We start from the raw sequence: 20,785 nt of genomic DNA, 5'->3' as shown, positions 1-20,785 counted from the left end.
TAATGTATTCAGCAATGCAGCAAAGACTAATCCTTTTGTTTGTTGCCCTTTGCTTCAGCTCTTCAGTATTTTTAAATGCAGTATCTGCTGTATATGGTTCTGAGGTTGCATTTCATGCTGGTATGTTTGAAAGAGAGGAAGATGGTATTATTACACATTAGAAATTATCAGAGGAGGGCTTTTTAAGTATGAAACATAGAATCAGGTAAGGTAACTGTTAGAAGTGATCCATAGAAAGAGCAGAAACCCCCGTACACAATTAAGCGTGTCACTTCTGAGATGTTCTGCTCAGTTTCATTTTGTGTCAAAAGCATTTTAAATAGCAGATTAACCTGCACTTCCAAGTGGAACAGTTGCTTTAAAATTTCATTTTATGAGATGGGAATACAAAGGTCATGTTTGTTGACTTAAATTTTCCAGATTGCCACAGATGAATATTTTGTTTTCATACAGTTTATTATTTCATAGCAAATTCTTGTTAACTGATGTGAACTAGTGTCAAAATACTTTGAATGATATGATAACAAGTAAATGTAGGTTTAGGTGATTTTTGGATGCGTGCTTTAGTTGTTGGAGGGGGGTTGCTGTATTTTGGGCAAGAGACAATGGTGAAAGCCTAGCATTTCATTTTGCTGTTTATCTTTTTGTATTCTTGTTGTCTTGGTAATGGCATTCGTTTTGCTTAAGAAACAAGCAAAATTGATTTTGCTAACTTCTAATAGTGTTATTTAGAGATGAGGAAATTCTTCATTTCAGCTTTCTAATATTTGCTATTAAATTGTTAACAATTGTACTGGACACTGACTTTATTAAAACCACCTTTTTGTAAAGCTGGCTTTTCGACTTTATTTCAGATTACTGGTTAGTGTAGTACAAATATTTTTCCCTTTTTAGTTTGCCACCAGATTGCACGCAGCTGAGTGCTATTGCTGGTAACTTTCTCAAGTTAACATTCTACTCTACAATCCAGGCCTTTAATGTTTCAGTGTGATCTTTTCATAAGTGCTGTGCAAGGTTGCATTTTTGCTGCTAAAGTAATGCAATGTTGCATATATTTTATAAAATTACTCATTCCAGTTTGTCTGCAAAACATCATTTGGTATGTTGAAGATGACGAAATTGATATGTGTATGACTGTACCCCTACTTTCAGAATAAGCTGTGACCTTTGGCTTTCTTTGTTCATGCTTTAAACATTTTAGCTAATACCATTATTCTCTATCAACAACCCAGGATGCCAAAAAGAAAAGAAAGTTGTCCTTACCTCCTGCAGAGACAGGATCTGTCCATATTAAATCATGAGAATCCCGTGTTCTTATGCCACTATTAAATAACCTCTCAGTAGCTTAATTGGTCGATGATTAGTCAGCAGTGTTTTTTGGCAATGTTGCAGATACATATGTATTTTTGTAAGAGACAGATGCATTTCTTTTGTTCTTTCATTTTTAGTTACATGGGAATTGGACTTTCGGCACAGGGTGTGAACATGAACAGACTACCAGGTATGTTTCAGTTACTTACATTGGTTTTTAAAATATGCTTCAGCTTTGGTAAGCAATAGAGTATAGCATGACACCTCTGTGTTGTATCTGTTACTGGAGTTATGTAACACTTACAGCTGAAAAGTTTAACTTTTACTCTACGTTTACTTCTGTACTACTTCTGTCAGCTCTTACTGTTATTTTTAAAATTGTGCAGATACTTTTTAGCAAACAAATACAGTATAGATTTCCATGCTCTGTATGCTGGATTTCTAGCAATAAAAATGAGCTACTATGAGAAAAACTTCCTTTTGTCACTTTCTGTACCTTTACCTTTCCAGCCTTCATAGTACGAGTGTGTAGCCTGATTTTTAGTTTTGACTGTTCCATTGACCTCCATAGTCAGGGACACTGTCTAGTTAACAATTGTCTGTAGTATCTCTGAATTTGTGTGTGTATACATAAAAGACTGGGTTTTTAACAGACCTTTAAATGTGTAAAAAATATCCAACCAGTTGAGGACCTTGAAATTACCAAAATACAAAACCATGTTGAATTGACCTTCGAGTATCTGCATTTCATTACTTTTGAGTTTTAACTTTCTTACCCAAATGATCTGGTAGAGATTCATATGATGACTGCAAGTCCCTATTACACTGTGAGCCCACCTAAGGCTCATGAATTATTAGTGGGTGGCATTAAATTTAAGTATGATTTAGGGTGCTAAAATTATCAAAGATACTACTAATCAATGTAACTGCAATAATTTGGGGTTGTCTTTAATTTACTGAGAGATGCTTAATATGGAACCAGCTGAAAACTAGTGATGATAAGGATTAAGGGTCTAAATGTGGAAAATACTTCCAAATTAACCTGCTAGGCAGCAGCTTGACAGAAGAGGTTCAGTATTGACTTGCAGAGAGTGTAGATAGGTATTTATAAAAGAGCACAGACCAAGATTGCTTGTTGTGAATTTCGTTGAACAGTATGAAGCTTCTTAAAGATTCTACAGCTTTTTCACCTGCAAAATCAGCACCATATTTGCATGCATAATGATGTGCTCTTGACTGTGATTTTCACCTGTATTGCTATTTTTTTTCCTTTTATTGAAAATTTATTTTTATTTTCAGGGGCAGCATAGCTAGTTACACTTTTGTCTGGAGATTCTGTTATTATGCAGAGGCTGCTTGCTGCTGAATAGTCATTGAGAATAATCAGGACTAGAAATATGTTTCCCCAGAGATGCCTGTTTGGTTTGTAGCCAGGAAGAATCTGATTATGACATATGGTAGCAATAGTTCTGCAAAATGAAAGGGAGAACAGGAGAATCTTCACTGCTTTACTGGGACATGTCAGATCTGTATATAGCTTTTTGAATTTCAGCATTGTAGCTGATTATATTTTTGGTGTTGGTAATATTGTATGTTTGCATAAAGAGAAATATGTGTTATCTGATTTTGCATTGCCTGTTATATACTACAAATGCAGTTACTTATTCAGCCGTTTTGATAAAATAAGTTGTCATTTTAAAGATTACATAGTGGCTTTCCTAGATAAGAAATACTAGAAAGCAGAAAGCTGAGCATAATAATTAACTGTATTAACCTGGCTAGAATATACCAACTTAGCACAGTCTTCAATTTAATTAATAATAAAGAAAATTAATAAATTGCAAATGCTTTTGTTCTCTAGGCTGGGATAAACATTCATATGGTTACCATGGAGATGATGGACATTCATTCTGTTCCTCTGGAACGGGACAACCTTACGGCCCAACGTTTACTACGGGCGATGTCATTGGTTGTTGTGTCAACCTTATCAATAACACCTGCTTCTACACCAAGAATGGACACAGCCTGGGTACGGAGCAATGCTGCCTTTCATGGCAGCACTGTGTCTTTAAGTCTGTTGTGAATAGGAAGCCCTCTTCACATTAGGAGCACAGGGTTTGAATAGTTCTTTTGATAGTTTGATAGCCTATAAAGTAGTTCAAGAACTGGGAAAAATAATTTCTTCTGTGCCATTAGCATTAAGATTACTTGTGAATTTTGGAGGATTCATCTTGCAGCATCTCATTCCACAGGATCTGCATTAATGAACTCCATTAGTAAATCCACAAATAGTGCTTAATGGTCATAAAGTAATAGATAATAAGAGAACTGAAAATAAGGAGAATGGATATAGCTAAAATTTCTTGCTGCTGTAGGGGGAACACCCAGCCTTCACTAAAACCTTATATTGGATGCATGTTATTTTGAGCATATGTTGGAGAACAGTGTCTTTTGGATTCCCAGTCTGGAGTCATTCATAGTTGGGCTAAAGCCATAAATGATAAAAGTTGAGCTAAAATTAAGTCCATTAAACTCATACAGTAAATTGTAGTATTAGGCAACACTGTGAGATAATTTTTGAATTTGAAGATGTCAGGAGTGGGTGGAGTTAAAAATTTTTATGGAATATCTATTTCAGTTACTTAATGTAATTTAATGAGCCAAGATACAGAGGGTAAAGAAAGAAGAAAAAAAATTACTTCCTGCATTAAGAAAGGAGTGGGGGCTCAGGAAGAGATCTTGGAATTGTGCTGAGGGGAGCAGGAACTTTGAACAGATGAAGATCAAAGAAGAGCAAGGTTCCTGTGACGGGTAGAAATGCGATAAGGAAAGGAGAGGGTAGCATGAAATGAAGTAAGAGATTATTGATAGGTGGCCTTGAAGTTGCTGTTCTATTTTCTTACATTGGCAAACACAAAGTAGGTTTGGAAAAAGGGGGAAGGATGTGGTTTAAATTCTCTTCTAGCCTCCTTGAACATGACTGACAGTTTGTTTGCTCAGGCCGTATGCAAACACATCTGACTTAGGAGTTTTCCTGCTTCTACTCACAGCAGGGCTTTTGAGTCTCCTCCTGAGGTCAATTCCATTTAATCCCTTCTATGATTATATTCTTTCATTATTTAATGTTCCTTCTAAATTGAATGAGTCTGTATACCTTGAGACCTAGGGCAGTGGGACACTTGAACCATGCATTGTGTAGTTGTTTCTTTTGGCATCCTGTTGCAGGATAGGTCCAAGTGGAAGATAACGGGCTTGTGTTTGCCCTAATCTTTTACTGGGTTAAAGCTGAGGAAAGCAGTCTTACCTTTATTCCCTTTTTGAAACATTCACAATGTGCCTGCAGGGAAGTTGGATCACGTGATCAACTAAAGGGACACGAGTATTCTCACTTATGGGCACCTGAAAGCGTGAGCGAGCTAGAGCAAGGCAAGAGCAGAACCCTCCTTTTCAGTGGAAAACATAAAGCAGACTGGATTAGGCCAACTGTGAAATAACAGTGCAAAAGATTAAAATCTGTTTTTAGAGGAGACCAGAATGGCATAGGTGAGGGGAGGCTAATAAAATGTCATCTGTCATAGACTGAGTCTGACAAACACTTTATGGATTTCAGAAGGAAACCTGACAGCTGTTCTGCTGTCATGGACTTTTCTAGCTTTAGCTTCTGACATAAGAAAATTGATTCTGTGTTGAGTGGAAAAAGAAATCAGAAATTTTGTCTGTCTCACTGAGTTGTTGCAGTAGCTAGTTGTCCTGAATTCCTGTACGTTCATGACTTGCAGGACATTTGTGTTTCTTCTCTGGGCCCACACACTTGGTCTAGAATATAGGAAGTCTTTGACTCAGCCTGGGATTTGATGCTGCAGAAAGGGCTAAGCTATTGTCATGCAAGTGTGAAATCCTGGGTTGAAAAGAATCCCAAACAAACCCTGCCCTCGCCCCAAGACCCCAGCACCTACATATCACTTAGTAATCATTTATTTGTCATACCTACAGCCTCCATTTTGGAAAATGGCAAGTTGGATGTCAAAATTGCTAAATAGAAAAAATGATATAGCTTAGAAAAAGATAGAGTAAGAGCAGGGAATAAATAAAATGATAGCTTTGAGATGTGATGGGAGGAAACAGATTCTCACTCAGTGTGCCATTCTTCTGTCTCAGAAGATGTGGGTAAGAAATTCAGATGCTCTTGAGGTTTGATATTCTGGTGAAGAGTAGAGATTGAAAACAGGGATGGAATTTAGGACAAAGGTTAAAAGCTTTTTTTTATCTTAAGTTTGAAAAGGTGGTGGTACAAAATAAATTGAGAGTTGAAGGGATAAGTGGGTTTGAATAATTCAGCATTAAAAAAAAAATACTTGCAACAATAAAGGAAATTCTGAAATACTGTTATTATTTGGCTGTCAGAAGGAGATTACTGATGGGTTGGGTTTTTTTTAACTGAAAGCTGCCCACCCCCTGAAATTGCCTGAAGTTCCTGAAGTGTATAGAGGTCATGTTTTTCTCTAATCCTGAGACAGCAAAATCACTCCCTTGCTTCTACGGGTAGATGGATGTTTGTAATTATGTAAAAGATATTAAGCTGTAGTGTTTGAAAACCAAAGCATGAGGCATGGATTAGAGTGAAACATTTGCAGGCTGGTTTGGAGTATTACAGACATGTGCTGCTTGTGTAAAGATTGTGAGTGAGTATGAAGAAAAGTAATAGCAAACAAGAAAAGACACCATTAAATCTTGATGTTGCAGCATCGTGACATGCAAGTGAAAAAGTATTTTCAGATATCCTTGCCTTTCTTCTCTAAATTTAGTATGTAGCTAGAACTTTCAGACTTTCTAATCTGCCTGTCTGTATGATTGGCTAAGTCTTGTGACCTATTTTGAAAAAATTAAGGGCAATTAAAGTATTTTTGAATGATGATTACTTTTTGCCAAATACCGCCATTTATTTTTTAAAAAACATGACTTGTGCATAAGTGTTGTGGATTTCACCATACTTAGCTTATTTGTGAGATGTTTGAGTGAGATTTCTGAACAGATGATGATACATTTAAGAAAGTAAAGCTAGAATCCAGACACATGGAAATTAATCTTAATTTTCTCTTTATTGCAGGCATTGCTTTCACAGATTTACCGGTAAGATAAGTGCATTTTCAAACAGTTTTCCTTTGTGTCTTTAAACAGATGTTTCAGATCAGACTAGCATTTACCCTATGTTTGTTGGAATCACAATGATAATCTTTGTAGCCAATTTAATATTAGATATTTCTCATAATGATTTCAGTGGTGAATTTTTAATTGAAGGAGAAAATGTTTTGGTTTTACACTGATCCTTACAAGAGGTTTTCCTTTTCAGGGTTTTTTTAGCAGAATAATAATACATGCAAATAGCTATTACATGCTTTGGCACATTCAAGCCTTACATACAGAATCAGAGCTGTATTAAAAACCAATGTCTGCTTGAGATATTGTCACTGTAACTCATTCCTGATGCCTGATTTTCACAATTTTTGCTTCACAGAATCAAATGTATTTGATATATCAAGTACATATGATACACATTTGTATATCAAATTTCTTTTTTTAAAAGCTGCACATACCTGAAGTCTTGTACCTTTTGAGTGAATTAAAATGTGCTTTCCTTAAAACTGGCATCTGTTCCCTATACTACTGATACAGGCATGATACTGCACTTACTTTGGTTTTCTTCTCATCCACTTCATTTCTGATTTAATCTGTTTAAGGTGCAGTGTGTGATGCACGTCCATCTGGCCAGCTACTCCCTTTGTGTGGCCTTAAGAGGCAAGGACAGATATTAAGGAAAAATGAAGTCAGTAACCCAAGGAGCCTCTTAGTCCTACCACAGGGTTGAGTGTTTTGTGTAGGAAACCACTGCCACTGTCCTGGATCTTGAGGATGCTAGCAGGACTCCTTGCTAGCACATGGTGCCAGCTCAGGAAAACTGACACTGTAATCTGAATTATGAAGCTGAACCCCTTTTTAGAATCAATGGTTTCCATCTCGTTAAAAGATTTGAGACTTGTGGTTTGTTGATTATTTTAGACTACGTAACAGTATGAGCATGTTTATTTAAAAAAGCAAATGGTGTATTTGTGAAAACAGAGGCAAGATTGGCTTGGGCGTGGTTTGAGAAACCAGAATATTTTTCATTTCACTGGGTTCTCCGGGCTCCAGAGTTCCTACTGACCTGCGTGTTGATAACTTCTTACTGATAGCTTTAATTTATTTAGCATAATAGTTCCATAGATCAACATCCTATTATACCATACCACCATTGTCTGCAGTGTAATTATGATGTGGGTATATTTATTAAGTAAACTTAAAAAAAGAATTTAAACTATCTCCCCCCCACACACACACAGAAGACCCTAGTAATAAAACCCCATTCACACAATTGATTGCCTTGCCATTGCTGAGATGCTCATTGCATTTAAGAAAATTGCCTTTATCCCAACAGGCAGATTTACCTTTCTCATATTTGGCATACTTTAAATTTGCATGAAGACCTAATTTCTAAGCAGAAAATAAAACTGAGACAACAATAAATGCTGTTAAAGTATTTTCCTAGACACAGGTCCAGGAATTCATGAAAACATCAATGCATTGTTACAGTTTTTGTTAGTCACTACAATTGGACTTTAAGGCTATTGAGTTTTCTATCCTGTCAATTCTTAACACTAAAATTCAATGATGTTTTAAGTATTTCACCCTAAAAGGAAAATGGCCCACTTTGTAAGTTTAATTTTTTCTGTTCTCTTTTTAAAGGAAAAAAACAGGTCTTTAAAAATCAGTAAAAATTGTTACTTAATATTTTGTGAAATTTAGCCCAAAAGTTGTAACATGTAGCACAGTTTAAAAGTTTACATTTCTGGCTAGAATGTCAGTAAGATTTTCTTCTTCTTCTGAATAAAAAGAAACTATGGGTACTGGGAGTAAAATTAGTCAGTCCTTGTGTTGCTGTATTGACAGAAGCTGCTTTTGCTGCTGGAAAACACTACTAGAAGCAGAGAGGTTATTACTAGAAGTGAAAAAAAAAGCCAGACCCACAAGAGTGGGGATTCTAGGGCAAGTGTCAAAAACTAACTAGAATATTTCTTGCAGCCAAACTTGTACCCTACAGTAGGTCTTCAAACACCAGGAGAGGTTGTGGATGCTAATTTTGGACAACACCCATTTGTATTTGATATTGAAGACTATATGCGAGAGTGGAGAACCAAAATTCAAGCACAGATTGACAGATTTCCAATAGGAGATCGGGAAGGAGAGTGGCAAACAATGATTCAGAAGTAAGACTTGTAATATTATTAATTTTTTTTTTTTAAATTGTTAGTTGCATGATTTCAGAGATCTTTAAAACATTATATCTATTGTCTTGTGCAAAATGTGATAGATGCTATTAAAAAATAGTGCAAGTAATTTTGTTACCAAGTTTGATAATAGTGTAGAAAGGGACTATAAACAGATTTTGTGGCAGAGTTGTCTGTGTCATTAATAATTTGGACTTTATAATGACGAGTGTAAGACTTCTGTTCTAATTTGACTTCTCTAATACGGACTGGGGAGTTTGTAGGAAAGTCGCCGTGGTTGTAATGGGCAGCTTTAATATTCTGGGCTCTGGAAGTTTCCCTTTGCATTCTCAGCTTCAGCATGCCAGGTTAAGTTATGTCTCATTACTGTTTTGTGGAAAAATGGTGGTTCTCACTTTGCATTTTTTATTTTTTCGTCGAAAACAAAAACTTAATGTGCAGTAATCTCACTTCAGTGGGTGTAATGAGAAAAAACCCCTCCAGCTTAATTAGCAGTTAGTATTTGAACTGACCCTGCCTTTGGGTCATGAATAATTGTTACTAAAATTCATCATAATAAAGTTATGCATTTATTCTTTTTAAAAATTATTTTTCTGTACAGTGTTTTGAAGAATATACTGACTCTTAACTGAATTGCTTTTGTCTGACTTGTACAGAAGTCTCTGCATTTCAAGCTGAATTTTTCAATTCAGTCAGCTTATTTTATCAAAGGGTTTTTACATCCAGGAGTTCTTGGTTTCTTACCTGTATTTAATGAGTATTTCTGAGTTCTGTTTTTGTTTATTTTTAGAATGGTATCATCTTACTTAGTTCACCATGGATACTGTGCAACAGCAGAGGCATTCGCCAGATCCACGGACCAGACTGTGCTAGAAGAATTAGCTTCCATTAAGAACAGACAAAGTAAGGCTGGAAAGCATGTTGCATCCCTTTTTTTCCTCCCTTAAACACGTACTACATAAAGCTTTCTCTTAAGCAGCGTTGTAGAATTTGCTTGCAGCACTACTCCATAGCACAGTTCTTTGCTGTCATCTAATGTTACACATGTATGAGCAGCTGGTATGAAAAATCGCGCAGTAATACTTTGTAACTTGTTTGATGTAGCAGAATGTGATAAATTATCTGTTGTCTTTTCTCTGGAATGGAAAGTTGTGATATGTCTGAAACAAGTGTGTGTAGTGTCTCTGAGTGCTTGTGAGAGCTAATGGTTAGTCACAAACAGGAATATAAAACTTAGTCATGACAAACATTTATATTATTATCTGAACTGTGAAAAGGGATTGAGTTTAGAGACTGTTTTATAAATTAAATGAAACTTGAGTTTTCCTGCTTACAGATGTGAGGGGAAGAGGACAAGGACAACTAACAGCAGTTCAGTTCTAACTTGCTATGCCAGTGCTGTTTGACAGCCTGATGGAACAGTGCCTTCCCCTTCCATTTAAATCCCTGCTCTGTGACTGTCAGCATGTGACCATTTCTGTTACTGTATGACATACCACATGGGGAAACTGCTTTGGTTGTAAAACAACACATTTGTTGGTTTTTTTTTCATTTGGATCAGTTTCTCTGTTGGTGAAGAGAACTGGGAGGCTGTTTGCACCTTGAGCCAAGTTACAGCCACAGAAGCATCAACTAAAGCAGGGACCTTTGTGAAAGATTTTACTCAACTGTAGTTTGATTAGAAGTATGTGTTGTAGGTGAAAGAGACTGAATTTTTGTTTTTCTTAGTCAAAATTGAACCTGTAGGAGTGCGATGCAATTTGGGTGTTCTTGAGTGACAGTAATTTGAAATGTGTGTATTTATAAAGTTGTGAAAATGAGAAATAAATCACAGAAGAGTGTCTGCAGTCTTATTCTGGCTCTAAATCCATAGTCTAACTACAAAGCAGTTGGATGCTGGCAATAAATAAAAATACTGAGTTTTCATTTAGATATGTGTAGGTGGAGTGCAGGTCTTAAATTTTCCTGCTAACATTTTAAGGAAACATGATCTTTCTTTACACTGTTTTTTTTCTAAAAGGAAAATAATCTTGTTGATTGATGGTTGCAGTATCTTTTAATCGTTAATGTGCGTGTATTGATCCATGAGCTGTCCATTTAACTGATGTTGGTTTTGCTGAACAGAAGTTCAGAAATTGGTTTGGCAGGATGAATGGAGAACCCATTGAAACAACATAACAGCTGTATCCAAGTTTACTAGAAAAAAATCCTAATCTCTTATTTGTTTTTTGGTGAACAGGAATTCAGAAATTGGTTTTAGCAGGAAGAATGGGAGAAGCCATTGAAACAACACAACAGTTGTATCCAAGTTTACTAGAAAGAAATCCTAATCTCTTATTTGCATTAAAGTGAGTCTTCAAATTATACAGATGTGTGTTTATAGATGGCACAGTACCTTCTGAGGCAAGACAGTTACTCATTTAAAGCTTTCACAGAAATTTATACAAAGTTAAGCAGCGCTTTTTAGAAAATGTGTGTATTTCACTTTTTTATGCTCTTCTTATTTACTACATGTTTAACTAGGTTTTGTCATCGAGGTCCTGGTTTGCAGCATAATTCACATCTCCCTGTAGACTTGTTCTCTAGAACTAAGTTCTGTAGTTCTTTGTAATGGATTTTAGTCCCATTTGGGTGTCAAATAAAACTTAAAATGGAAACTGATACAGTAGCACGTTCAAGAAGGTTAAGAATCCTTATGGCATAAGTTAGTCTGTTCCTCCAAAGGGGTGACTAACTTTAAAGACCAGTTTAAATGAGCTGTTTCATTCCATGCCATTTTACTAGAAAACTCTGGCTAAAACTGTGGAAATTCCGTAATCCCAAAGAGTTCTCTTGGCTTCCCAGGCACACAATAGTCACCTTCATTCTGGCATTTTTACTTGCCAGCTGCGCTGTTCTCCAGAATTTTGTATCACATTGCAATGTTTGAATGTGGAAAAAATGCGTTATTTCCTCTAAGAACAAAGCACTTTAATTTTATGTTCAGTTAAGTAACTGGGAATGTGTTTGAAGTCTGTCATGCTCAAGTGCTGAACAGAATTCACGTGATAGTACTCCAGACTTATCACAGAATTCATAAAATGTGAACATTTTGATGAAAGACTTCACTCAATAGCGTCAATTTTATGTTATCTTTTTCTCAGTCTGTCTTTCCAAATTTTGCCTGTTCTATTGAGGCTACTGAAGCCTTAACCATAAAGCAGGAGTTCTGAGCTTCCTTAAAGTCCATAGTAAAACCTCCTTATCTAAAATGAAATTGACAAAGAGCAACAGCCTCTAAAGGGAAGGTTTGTATGGGAGTTTGCTTTTCGAACTGTTTTCTAGTGCAGGTGTTTAATATTAAGTTACCCTTTAATGCTTAATGTTCCAGACAGTCAAACTCTGTTCTTATTTACTTTGAGAGAAATGACAGACATGACAACATAATGACATATCTTTCTCAAGAAATACCCTTGCCCCTGCCAATAAAAGAAAACAGTTAGAACAAGAAAATATCATTTAAATCTCTAGACTTTGAGGACTTAGTGAGAAAGGCTGTCCTCCAAGGATAATATTCCTGTTCTGCTCCCTCACAAATTTGTAATTGTGTATTTTTGGTGGAATGCTCCAGAGCTTATTGACGATTGGGTTACTGACATTCAGAATTTTGTTGAGTCAGACTTGTTCTATATTTAACACTAAAATGAAATCATTGCTATCGTTGGTAATTTGAAATGTGTAAATAGTTTTATTAGCTTAACTTTTTGCCTTTTGTTTAGGGTGCGTCAGTTCATAGAGATGGTGAATGGTACAGACAGTGAAGTGCGGTGCTTGGGAGGCCACAGTCCAAAATCTCAAGACAGTTACCCTGTTAGCCCACGGTCATTCAGTAGTCCTAGCATGAGTCCCAGCCATGGAATGAATATTCATAATTTGGCAACAGGCAAAGGGAGCAACACACACTTCACTGGTAAGTTCATGTGGAGGATAGACCACACAGGGTTGGACATACCACACCACATGGAATTTTTTTTTTTTTAAACTTAATATTTTATGCTGAATGCTGTGTGTAACAGTAAAATGTTAATGATTAAAATACAGGATTTCCAGTCACTGGGAAAAAGGAAAGTTTCATCACAAAATTTTTGCACATGCTCTTGGCTTTACTTCTTGCAAAGTAGGTTGCCACCAATTTCTAAGTGCTTCCCTCTGGGAGAGGGAAGGTTCTGACATATATTTCTCTTGTCCTTTTGATGATGATTTTAGGCTTGGGCAAGATGGTTTAAATCCAGTAAGTGGTATATATGATCCATTTCCTGTGGTGTTGATGGAGAAGTCAAGAATAGCTGTGGCTGAGCAGGAAACACCAGAAGCTGGGTGGTATGGTTGAGCAAAAGACATGCTGCTGGCAACCACATTTCAGTCTGTACAGCTGAAACATTTCTTAGAGCATTCAAGTAGTGGGAAATCTTCAGTGGGAAGCCACTAATATTCAGAGCTGTCCCAAGCTTGTGGGGAGATCCCCATGCCTTCCAAAGCACCCCTGCTGAATGGAAGCTGAGCATGTTAAAATGGTACCTGAACATGACATCCTTGAAGACTAAGACTGTTTAGGTAGCAGAGACCATCAGTTTCACTTCTGTGTAATTTCCAAATCCGACCTGGAGCTGATTGGGGGCACTTTATTTTTTTTTTCTTTCTCTCTGGGCTGGAGTGGAAAGTCAGTGTAGCCTGGCCATCAGAGTAACTGCTGCCCTTGGAAGAGGACAGCAGCTTTGCTTTTCTTTCCTCTGTGTCACGAGAGTGCCATCACGTGTGTCAGTGAAGAACCACTCAGATTTTCTGGTTGTTCTTCAGGTGGTTATTGGGATACAGTGTAGAAAGTACCTGCACTTTTTGCAATTTTGAAAATAGAGGCAGGCTGATGAATGTATTACTAGAATTGATGTCTGGGATTTTGTAAATGGCAGCAGCTGCTTGCTTTATAATAAGCCCTTCCTATGACCTGTTTCTGTTTTAGAACATACTTGGGAGCTCTTGGTTTGATGAAACTGGCAATTACATGTTTGCTTCAAATGGTAGTTTTCCTGTTATATTTTAGAAGGGTCAGAAGAGATTCTAGCTAGGCATCATAATTTCATAGAATGGTGGAATTTTTTTTTTAGCAAAGCACAATATTAACAATTAAAATAATTACATGGTGAAGGAGGGAGGTTGTATGTAAGTATAGCAACATGCAAAGTATTCAGCACTGAATTCTGCTGCACATTTATCAAAAGAATTATGTGATCAGGAATTAATAATGTTTGCTTCCATTCATAATGATTACAGTGGTCTAGAAAAGATTTTCTAAACAACTGCTACATATGTGCAGTTTTCTGTTTTACCAGTATATTAGTACAACTGGAAAGAACCTTCTTGTGTCTGTGTTCATGCTTGTTAAATAATGCTTAACTTCTGCACTCTAGAAGCCTTAAGGGTTCAAATACCTGAAACATGGAGGTGCAGTACTTGAGTTTGTGTGGCAAATTTAGCATACTTGTTCCTGGTCAGTAAACGCTACACTTATTTAATTATTTCTACAAACTTATCTGTAAGTACCACTTCATGACTACAACTTCCTTGTTTAAAACTTCCTTTCAGGGTTTGAAAATAGTTGCAGTAATGGAGTAATATCAAATAAAGTGCATCAGTCTTACTGTCACAGTAAACACACGACCACCAGCTTGAATGTACCAGAGCTCAACAACATAAATGTGTCCAGATCACAGCAGGTTAACAGCTATTCCAGGTAAATAAACTTTAGAGGCTTCTAAATCACTTTAAGGCTTGTGTTTTCCATGTGTTTGCATGGCAGGGAAGAGTTTTCAATGGATTTTGATGTGATTTTTTCCCCCCCGCCCCAAGGACAGTTGAAGCATAGTGTAAGGAGCCAACAGCTTGTGGTAACTCTGGTTGTTTTGACAGTTCAAGCTCAATAGACTTTTTTCTCCTGTTGGGCTAAAGAAATGCAGTGGACAAAAATAAATTACCTTGCTTATAGCTGCAGTCAGTTATGAAGTTCCATAGTGAAGGTTAATTAGCTCTTTGGCACTTGGGATTTTAATTGAAGCCATTGACACTGATTTAAGTGTGTTGCACACAGGTAATGAAAACTTTTCCAGATACTCTCCATTTGTGGCAGTATCTGGAAAGTAAACACAGTTGAGATGCAAATGAACTGTGGATTCCCTTTCACTGTATACACCAGGATTGTTTGCCTCCTCCAGTCACTGTCATGAGTACAAATGCATTCAGTTCAGAGAGTGAAAATAAATCTGTTAACCAGGGTTAATATGGTTCTTCATAACCAGTACGGTTAAGCTCTGGGTGCATGGATGCAGCAGTGTACCTAATTTGGTGTGAAATGCAACAGCACTCAGCTGCATTGTGCAAAACAGATTCCCAAAACTACCACACAGGATGTGATGGTGATGACCAAAGGTATTTTAGTTGAATAGTGATAATTGGGGTAAAAAAGTAAGAGTAACAATTTACTTTTTGACTTTCCACAGTTTCTGTTTGCATCAGCAGTTGCCTCTGCCAAAATGTCTGGCAGTGTCCAGGCAACTTGGAGATTTTTCACGGAGGAAGACAGTTCTTGGCTGTGTTCTTGCCCAGTCAGAGAGGCCTTTTGGTTTCCTTCCTCAAAGGAAGCTGAGTATTTTTGGTTGCTTAGAAGCAAGATATTAAACTTCCAAATTGAATCTGTTTGGTCTTGACAGAGGTTTTAGGTTGCTATTCTCTGTGATGGAATAGAACAGGCCAGGATGCAACTGTCAGCAAAGCTCAGTCCCCAAAGCCACGCTGGCATTTTCTAAAAGTACTTCTGTGAGCTGCGGCGAGCAAAGGGTTGTGAGGAGCTGAATGCTCTGCATTTGCCACTGAGTGTCTCTTCAGTGTTCTGCTTTACTCAGCATTTGCTTTGGGGTTTTGTTTTTTTCTTTTCCCTCTGTCGTTCCACAAAGTAAATAAGAGGAGAAGGCATTTTTTCAAAATAATTAGTTACCTAAATATGGTATTTTCCAAGGAGGATGTATATTGACTTAACTATATTTTTTATGTATAAATACTAATTATATTAAAAAGTGGGAGTAGTATATTTTCTCAATGCATTTTCTTCAGCTCTGTGTACATACGATTATATAAATAAAGAACTTTTTGGTCTGTATTTAGAATGTGTTACATTCCTTACTCCTGAATAATGAGGGACATGTTTAAATTTTCAGGATCTGAAAATAGTATTTTACTGACAACTAATGTTGAGACAACCTTAAAACTTCCCATGGTGCTCTGGTATCACCAGTTGCTATCAAAGAAACTGTGGTCTAGCTTGGTAATATTTAACAGCAGCTTTTCAGTAGCTAAGATGAGGAAGTTGTAAAGATAACCTAAGTACTTAAATATGAGTAAAACTTGTATTTACTACTCTCTTTTCAGCAATGATGTAGACATGGAAACAGATCACTACTCCAATGGGATTGCTGAGACTTCATCCAATGGCTTCCTAAATGGTAGTTCTAAACATGATCACGAAATGGAAGAATGTGACACAGAAATGGGTCTGCAGTGATATTTCTTACATTTTTATTAAGTGATGGCAACAAGGTTATGTTTTTACTTGCAATGCTTCCCAACTTGAAAATTAGGGTTACTAGCTCAAATCTTAATTTTTTGTTTGTTTTGCTATTACTAGATGTAAATTTTAAAACCACTGATTTAGGTGGTCCAGTATCAGTGTGAAAACAGGGGAAATGGGTAACTCATGCCTATTGAAATTAGCATTAATTTTTAAGGAAGTACCTTTGAGAAGAAACACCCAGTTGTGTAGCACCCTGTGTTTGAGTTGGGAAATTGCTTCTCCCTCTACCCATTCATGGTTCACATGGCATCTTTGTGCTCCACAGTAAGCGCAGAAATTCTAAATCTTTTTATATTGAAATGCAAAGTGCTAATATTTAATGCTTAAGAGCTTTATTAGGGAAATGTAAAAAAACGAAAAATTAACTTTTTTCCCATGCTTTCCACCAAAAAAATACCAATTTATATAGTTATGAGCTCAAAATTAACTTTGTTTTACTTAATTTGCTTTATACTCTGTCATGCCTGTTGATGTTGGTGACAAATGAGTATTTAAATCCCCTCTGCTTGCCCTTTGTGCAGCTGCAGAATTGGTACTCAAACAATTGATTTAAGCAGATGTCAGTTAATGTGTAGTTTAAATGAAATGTGAAACTGGAGACCTTCAGAATGCAGCAGCGCGTGCAGAGGCCTGTGAGCGCTTCCCAGTTCCGGGGCATGTGCTGCTGCTGCTGCTGATCCTGCAGCTTTGCTGGGAAGTGCAGTGGAACAGCAAATGTCATTCTGTTACAGCCCTGCAAGGAGAAATGCAAGTTGCCATTTTCCCTGCATTATGCTCTGAAACTGGATACTAACAAGACCTTATTTCTGTGACAGAAAACCCAGAACAGGTCCTCACTCTCTGGCAGCCTGTTCTGCAGAGACTTGCTGTGACAGACTTGCAGCAGCTGCACAGGGCACGGAGTTGTGCTTTTTGTAATGTAGTTGTCTCCTGCCTTTGGAAAGTCATGTCTTAGGTTAGGCTGAGCTAGAAACAAGCACCACTACTTGAAGACTTGTGGGTGCTTCACCTACACTGTTTACACCCAACCCTCCCCACCCAGGTTGCATCTGGTGGTTTTTTACTTTTTGAAATATTTATATATTCTCCTTAGTGCTGTGTATGTAAGGTTAATTAGGCAGGTATTTTCCAGAGGTGATACACTTATACCTAAGGGAAAAAAAAAAGTGGCCAGTTAAAAATCCTGTTTTGAAAGAGTAGTCAAAAATATATCACTAAATAGCAGTGTTAAAGTCAGAAAGAAGAGTGGATTTGTAATTGAAGAGTCTATCAAAGTGCTCATTTTAAAACTTGATTCCATTGATCAAAAAAGACAAGAAATGGTGGTTAAATGCCTTTTTCTTAATGCAGTGCTTTAGGTGTAAACTTTTAAAAAGCAGATTTTTCAAAGAAGGCAAGTGTTGGTTTACTATTCATAAGCTGCATCAATATCTTTTAACATCACTAGTATTGGGAATACTGTAGGAAACAGTAAAGAAATCAGTTGTAGTGTCCTGCTTGATTACAAAAGAAGCCTGAAATAGCCAAATTATTAAGATAATGTGTTCTGCAAGAAGTATGAACAGTCTAAATGATTGTCTTGTAGCAGTCCATCATGGCTGTTGAGGAAGTTTGGCATTTTTTTACACTTTATTAGTTCCCAATTCGGTGTATTTTCAGAAATGCAGTGCCAAAGAATTAAAAAAGTTAGAACTGTGTGGACTTTCATTGTTGTTTTTTAAACTCCCTTAAAATTTTAAGGTAAAATCTGGTTTGTCTTCTAGTTAGTTTAAAATTACCCCTTGCAAATAAACAGCACATGCTGTGACAGCCTTTGCCATTAGTGAACCAGATCTCTTAAATGTTCCTAAGGAGCAGTTCCCCAGTGTGTGGTGCAGGAGCACGTGGGGCCAGCGTCTGTGGCTGACCTGCTCCCTGGGCAGGCTGCTGTGTTTGAGTGAAATCAGTGCAGAGCCTGTAGATCCATAGGTTGTTACCCTCGGCTCTGCCAGTGCTGATGATGACCATATCATTTCTTTAGAAGTAGATTCAAGCCAGTTAAGACGCCAGCTATGTGGTGGCAGCCAAGCAGCCATTGAAAGGATGATCCATTTTGGAAGAGAATTGCAAGCAATGAGTGAGCAGCTAAGAAGAGAATGTGGCAAAAACACAGTGAATAAGAAAATGCTCAAGGTATGTTTAATCTTCTTGTAGAGGTGAATAACTGTGCTGCCCAGCAGGAACTTCCCACAGAACGTTGTGCTGGAATACTGTTCTGCTTTAACTTCTGCCATTTTTCACGTGTCTCAGAGCAGGTGTTCTGGTCAGCTGTGGTGTAGCACTGTCTTCTTTTCTGTCTGTGTAGCCCATGCTCAGGGAAGACAAACTTGTGCTGTTACACAGTTAAACACAGAAATTGATTTAGCACTTTCCTTTCTCTCATTTGTGACCATGTAACTTGACCTTTTTAATTGAAGTTCTGGTTTTGTCTTTTTGATCTTTTGTCAATGATAAATGAACCACAAGGGGGATTGGTAGAGATGCCTAAAATGTGCTGTCATTAGTACTGTGCATGTTAATTAGTTTGCCTTGATTTGAGACTGTTCTGGAAAAGAATTCTCCTGCCAAGGACAGCATGCAGTTTTCAGTCTGTTCTCTCTTACCCCCTCACATAGTAAAATAATGCTACCTTTTGCCTTGCTCTTGGGAAAAAACCATGAAATTGGAACAAGTCCTGTTACAGTTTCTTTTTATCTTTTTGTATTGATGGACACTGACAATCACCTTTGCGATTCTGAATCAAATTAGTTGTACAAAATATCCCTTCTTTTCACTACTAGCTTGTAGCTGTAGATGTAATAGAAGTCCTCTTCCCACAGGATGCATTCAGTTTGCTTGCATATTCCGATCCCTGGAGCAGCCCTGTTGGAAATCAGCTAGACCCCATACAAAGAGAACCGGTGTGCTCTGTGCTGAATAGTGCAATACTAGGTAAGTGTGGCCTGCCGGCTGCCCAGCAGACTCGGGGTGCTTCCCCCTGTCCCACACAGGTGGCCCTGCTGCTCCACCGTAAGGATAGCAGTGTTGGGTACACTCTTCTCGGAAGAGGGATAATTTTGGAGGGTGTGTGAGGTACTTGTCTGCTGTTGTAGTTCAGAGCAGAAATGGCCTGTTCAGGAGTGGTGCCGAGCGAGGTCACTTTGTTGCTCCGGCTTTGTGTCTTGCTCTAAGAGCCAACTCACAAATGAATGATTTAAGTAGTTTAAATGTCAAGTTTTCAGTGTATTATGAAACAATTCAGGTATTTTAACTGCCAATGTGATTCTTTTTCAGAGACTCACAATCTGCCAAAGCAACCCCCGCTTGCCCTCGCCATGGGACAGGCGTCACAGTGTCTAGGATTGATGGCCCGATCAGGAATTGGATCCTGTGCATTTGCCACAGTGGAAGACTACCTACACTAGCTATGCATTTTGAAGGTCTGAAAGGCATTTTAGCATATTCAACATGGAAAGTAGATCAGCTCTGCTGACTGGAATTTGGAATTTTAATTATGTACTAAGGACAAGTCTGTCGCTTTTATGTTGCTTCCTAGTTTACAGCATGATGCAAATGATTTCTAACTTAGTGTTAGGAGATTTCCATCTTTAAACCTCTTAGACAACTAAGAGTTTAAAATATCACTGGTAACGTCAGACATCCAAATTGACAAGTACCAATCCTTTGAACGATTGTCCAAAACAAACCAAAAATCCTGCTACCTTGTGGTGGGACGGAAGAATAGAAAACATGGATGTATTAGCATGTGGGTGATGTAAACGTCAAGCAGGATGACTTGCCAACCTCCACCCCATTGTTACATAGTTCAATCAGTGTAATTTGCAAAATGCAAATGGTTTGGATATATAGTGTTGATGGGAAGAAATGATATTTTTTAATGTGTACTGTAAAACTTGAATTACTCAGGAGCTGAGTAAATATGTTTGTTGCTACTTACAATCCCAACCTGTTGATTTTAGTAGTTTTTTGTTTTAACATGGTCTTTTCAACTTTGTTTCCTTGTTTAACTACAGACAGCTTCTGTTGTGTAGGCTCACCAGTTTAACTGTTGTATTATAACAGTATTACATGTCAACACAGTGTGGTTATGACCTATTTATATAAAAACCAAATATTTAGTCAATTTACAGTCTTAATTTAATCTTTGTACACCTTGCATTTTTAAAAGTGCTTAAATAGTACTATATTGCAATAAAATGTAGTGATATCATAATTAACCAGCCATTAAAAACTTACATCTACATCCACGGTAGCATGGACGTGTATGCTACATTGTCTTGTTCTAGAGCTCCATCCTAGAACAGCAGTTCTTGTGGAGACCTGTGAGGGGAGTGGCTTACCCCTTGAGCCAGGGCTTCCACTCCCTGTGGAAGCTGGGCTGGTCCAGGTCAAAGGCTTTGCCATGTTCTTGCCACACAGTGAGTCTAGCTAACAGTGCACGAAGCTTACTCAG

The 20,785-nt window shown here is 37.5% G+C and overlaps 1 protein-coding gene across 1 annotated transcript in view; it reads left to right on the top strand.

Moving 5' to 3' along the window:
- RANBP9 (RAN binding protein 9) overlaps nt 1-20,542 on the top strand; it is a 38,747-nt gene extending 18,205 nt beyond the window's left edge. The window contains 12 exon segments of the mRNA XM_041413132.1: nt 1,449-1,501; nt 3,173-3,340; nt 6,419-6,441; nt 8,428-8,612; nt 9,424-9,536; nt 10,873-10,981; nt 12,392-12,582; nt 14,256-14,403; nt 16,092-16,213; nt 18,314-18,465; nt 19,152-19,263; nt 19,606-20,542. Coding sequence (XP_041269066.1) covers nt 1,449-1,501; nt 3,173-3,340; nt 6,419-6,441; nt 8,428-8,612; nt 9,424-9,536; nt 10,873-10,981; nt 12,392-12,582; nt 14,256-14,403; nt 16,092-16,213; nt 18,314-18,465; nt 19,152-19,263; nt 19,606-19,736 — 1,507 coding nt within the window. The 3' untranslated portion in view covers nt 19,737-20,542.
- Nucleotides 20,543-20,785: the final 243 nt, after the last annotated feature.

The sequence above is a fragment of the Onychostruthus taczanowskii genome, unplaced genomic scaffold (assembly GCF_017590055.1).
Source record: "Onychostruthus taczanowskii isolate IOZ18803 unplaced genomic scaffold, ASM1759005v1 scaffold40, whole genome shotgun sequence".
NCBI lineage: Eukaryota > Metazoa > Chordata > Aves > Passeriformes > Passeridae > Onychostruthus > Onychostruthus taczanowskii.
The sequence above is the reverse complement of the archived record's forward strand: the minus strand, read 5'-3'. Positions and strand labels throughout refer to the sequence as shown.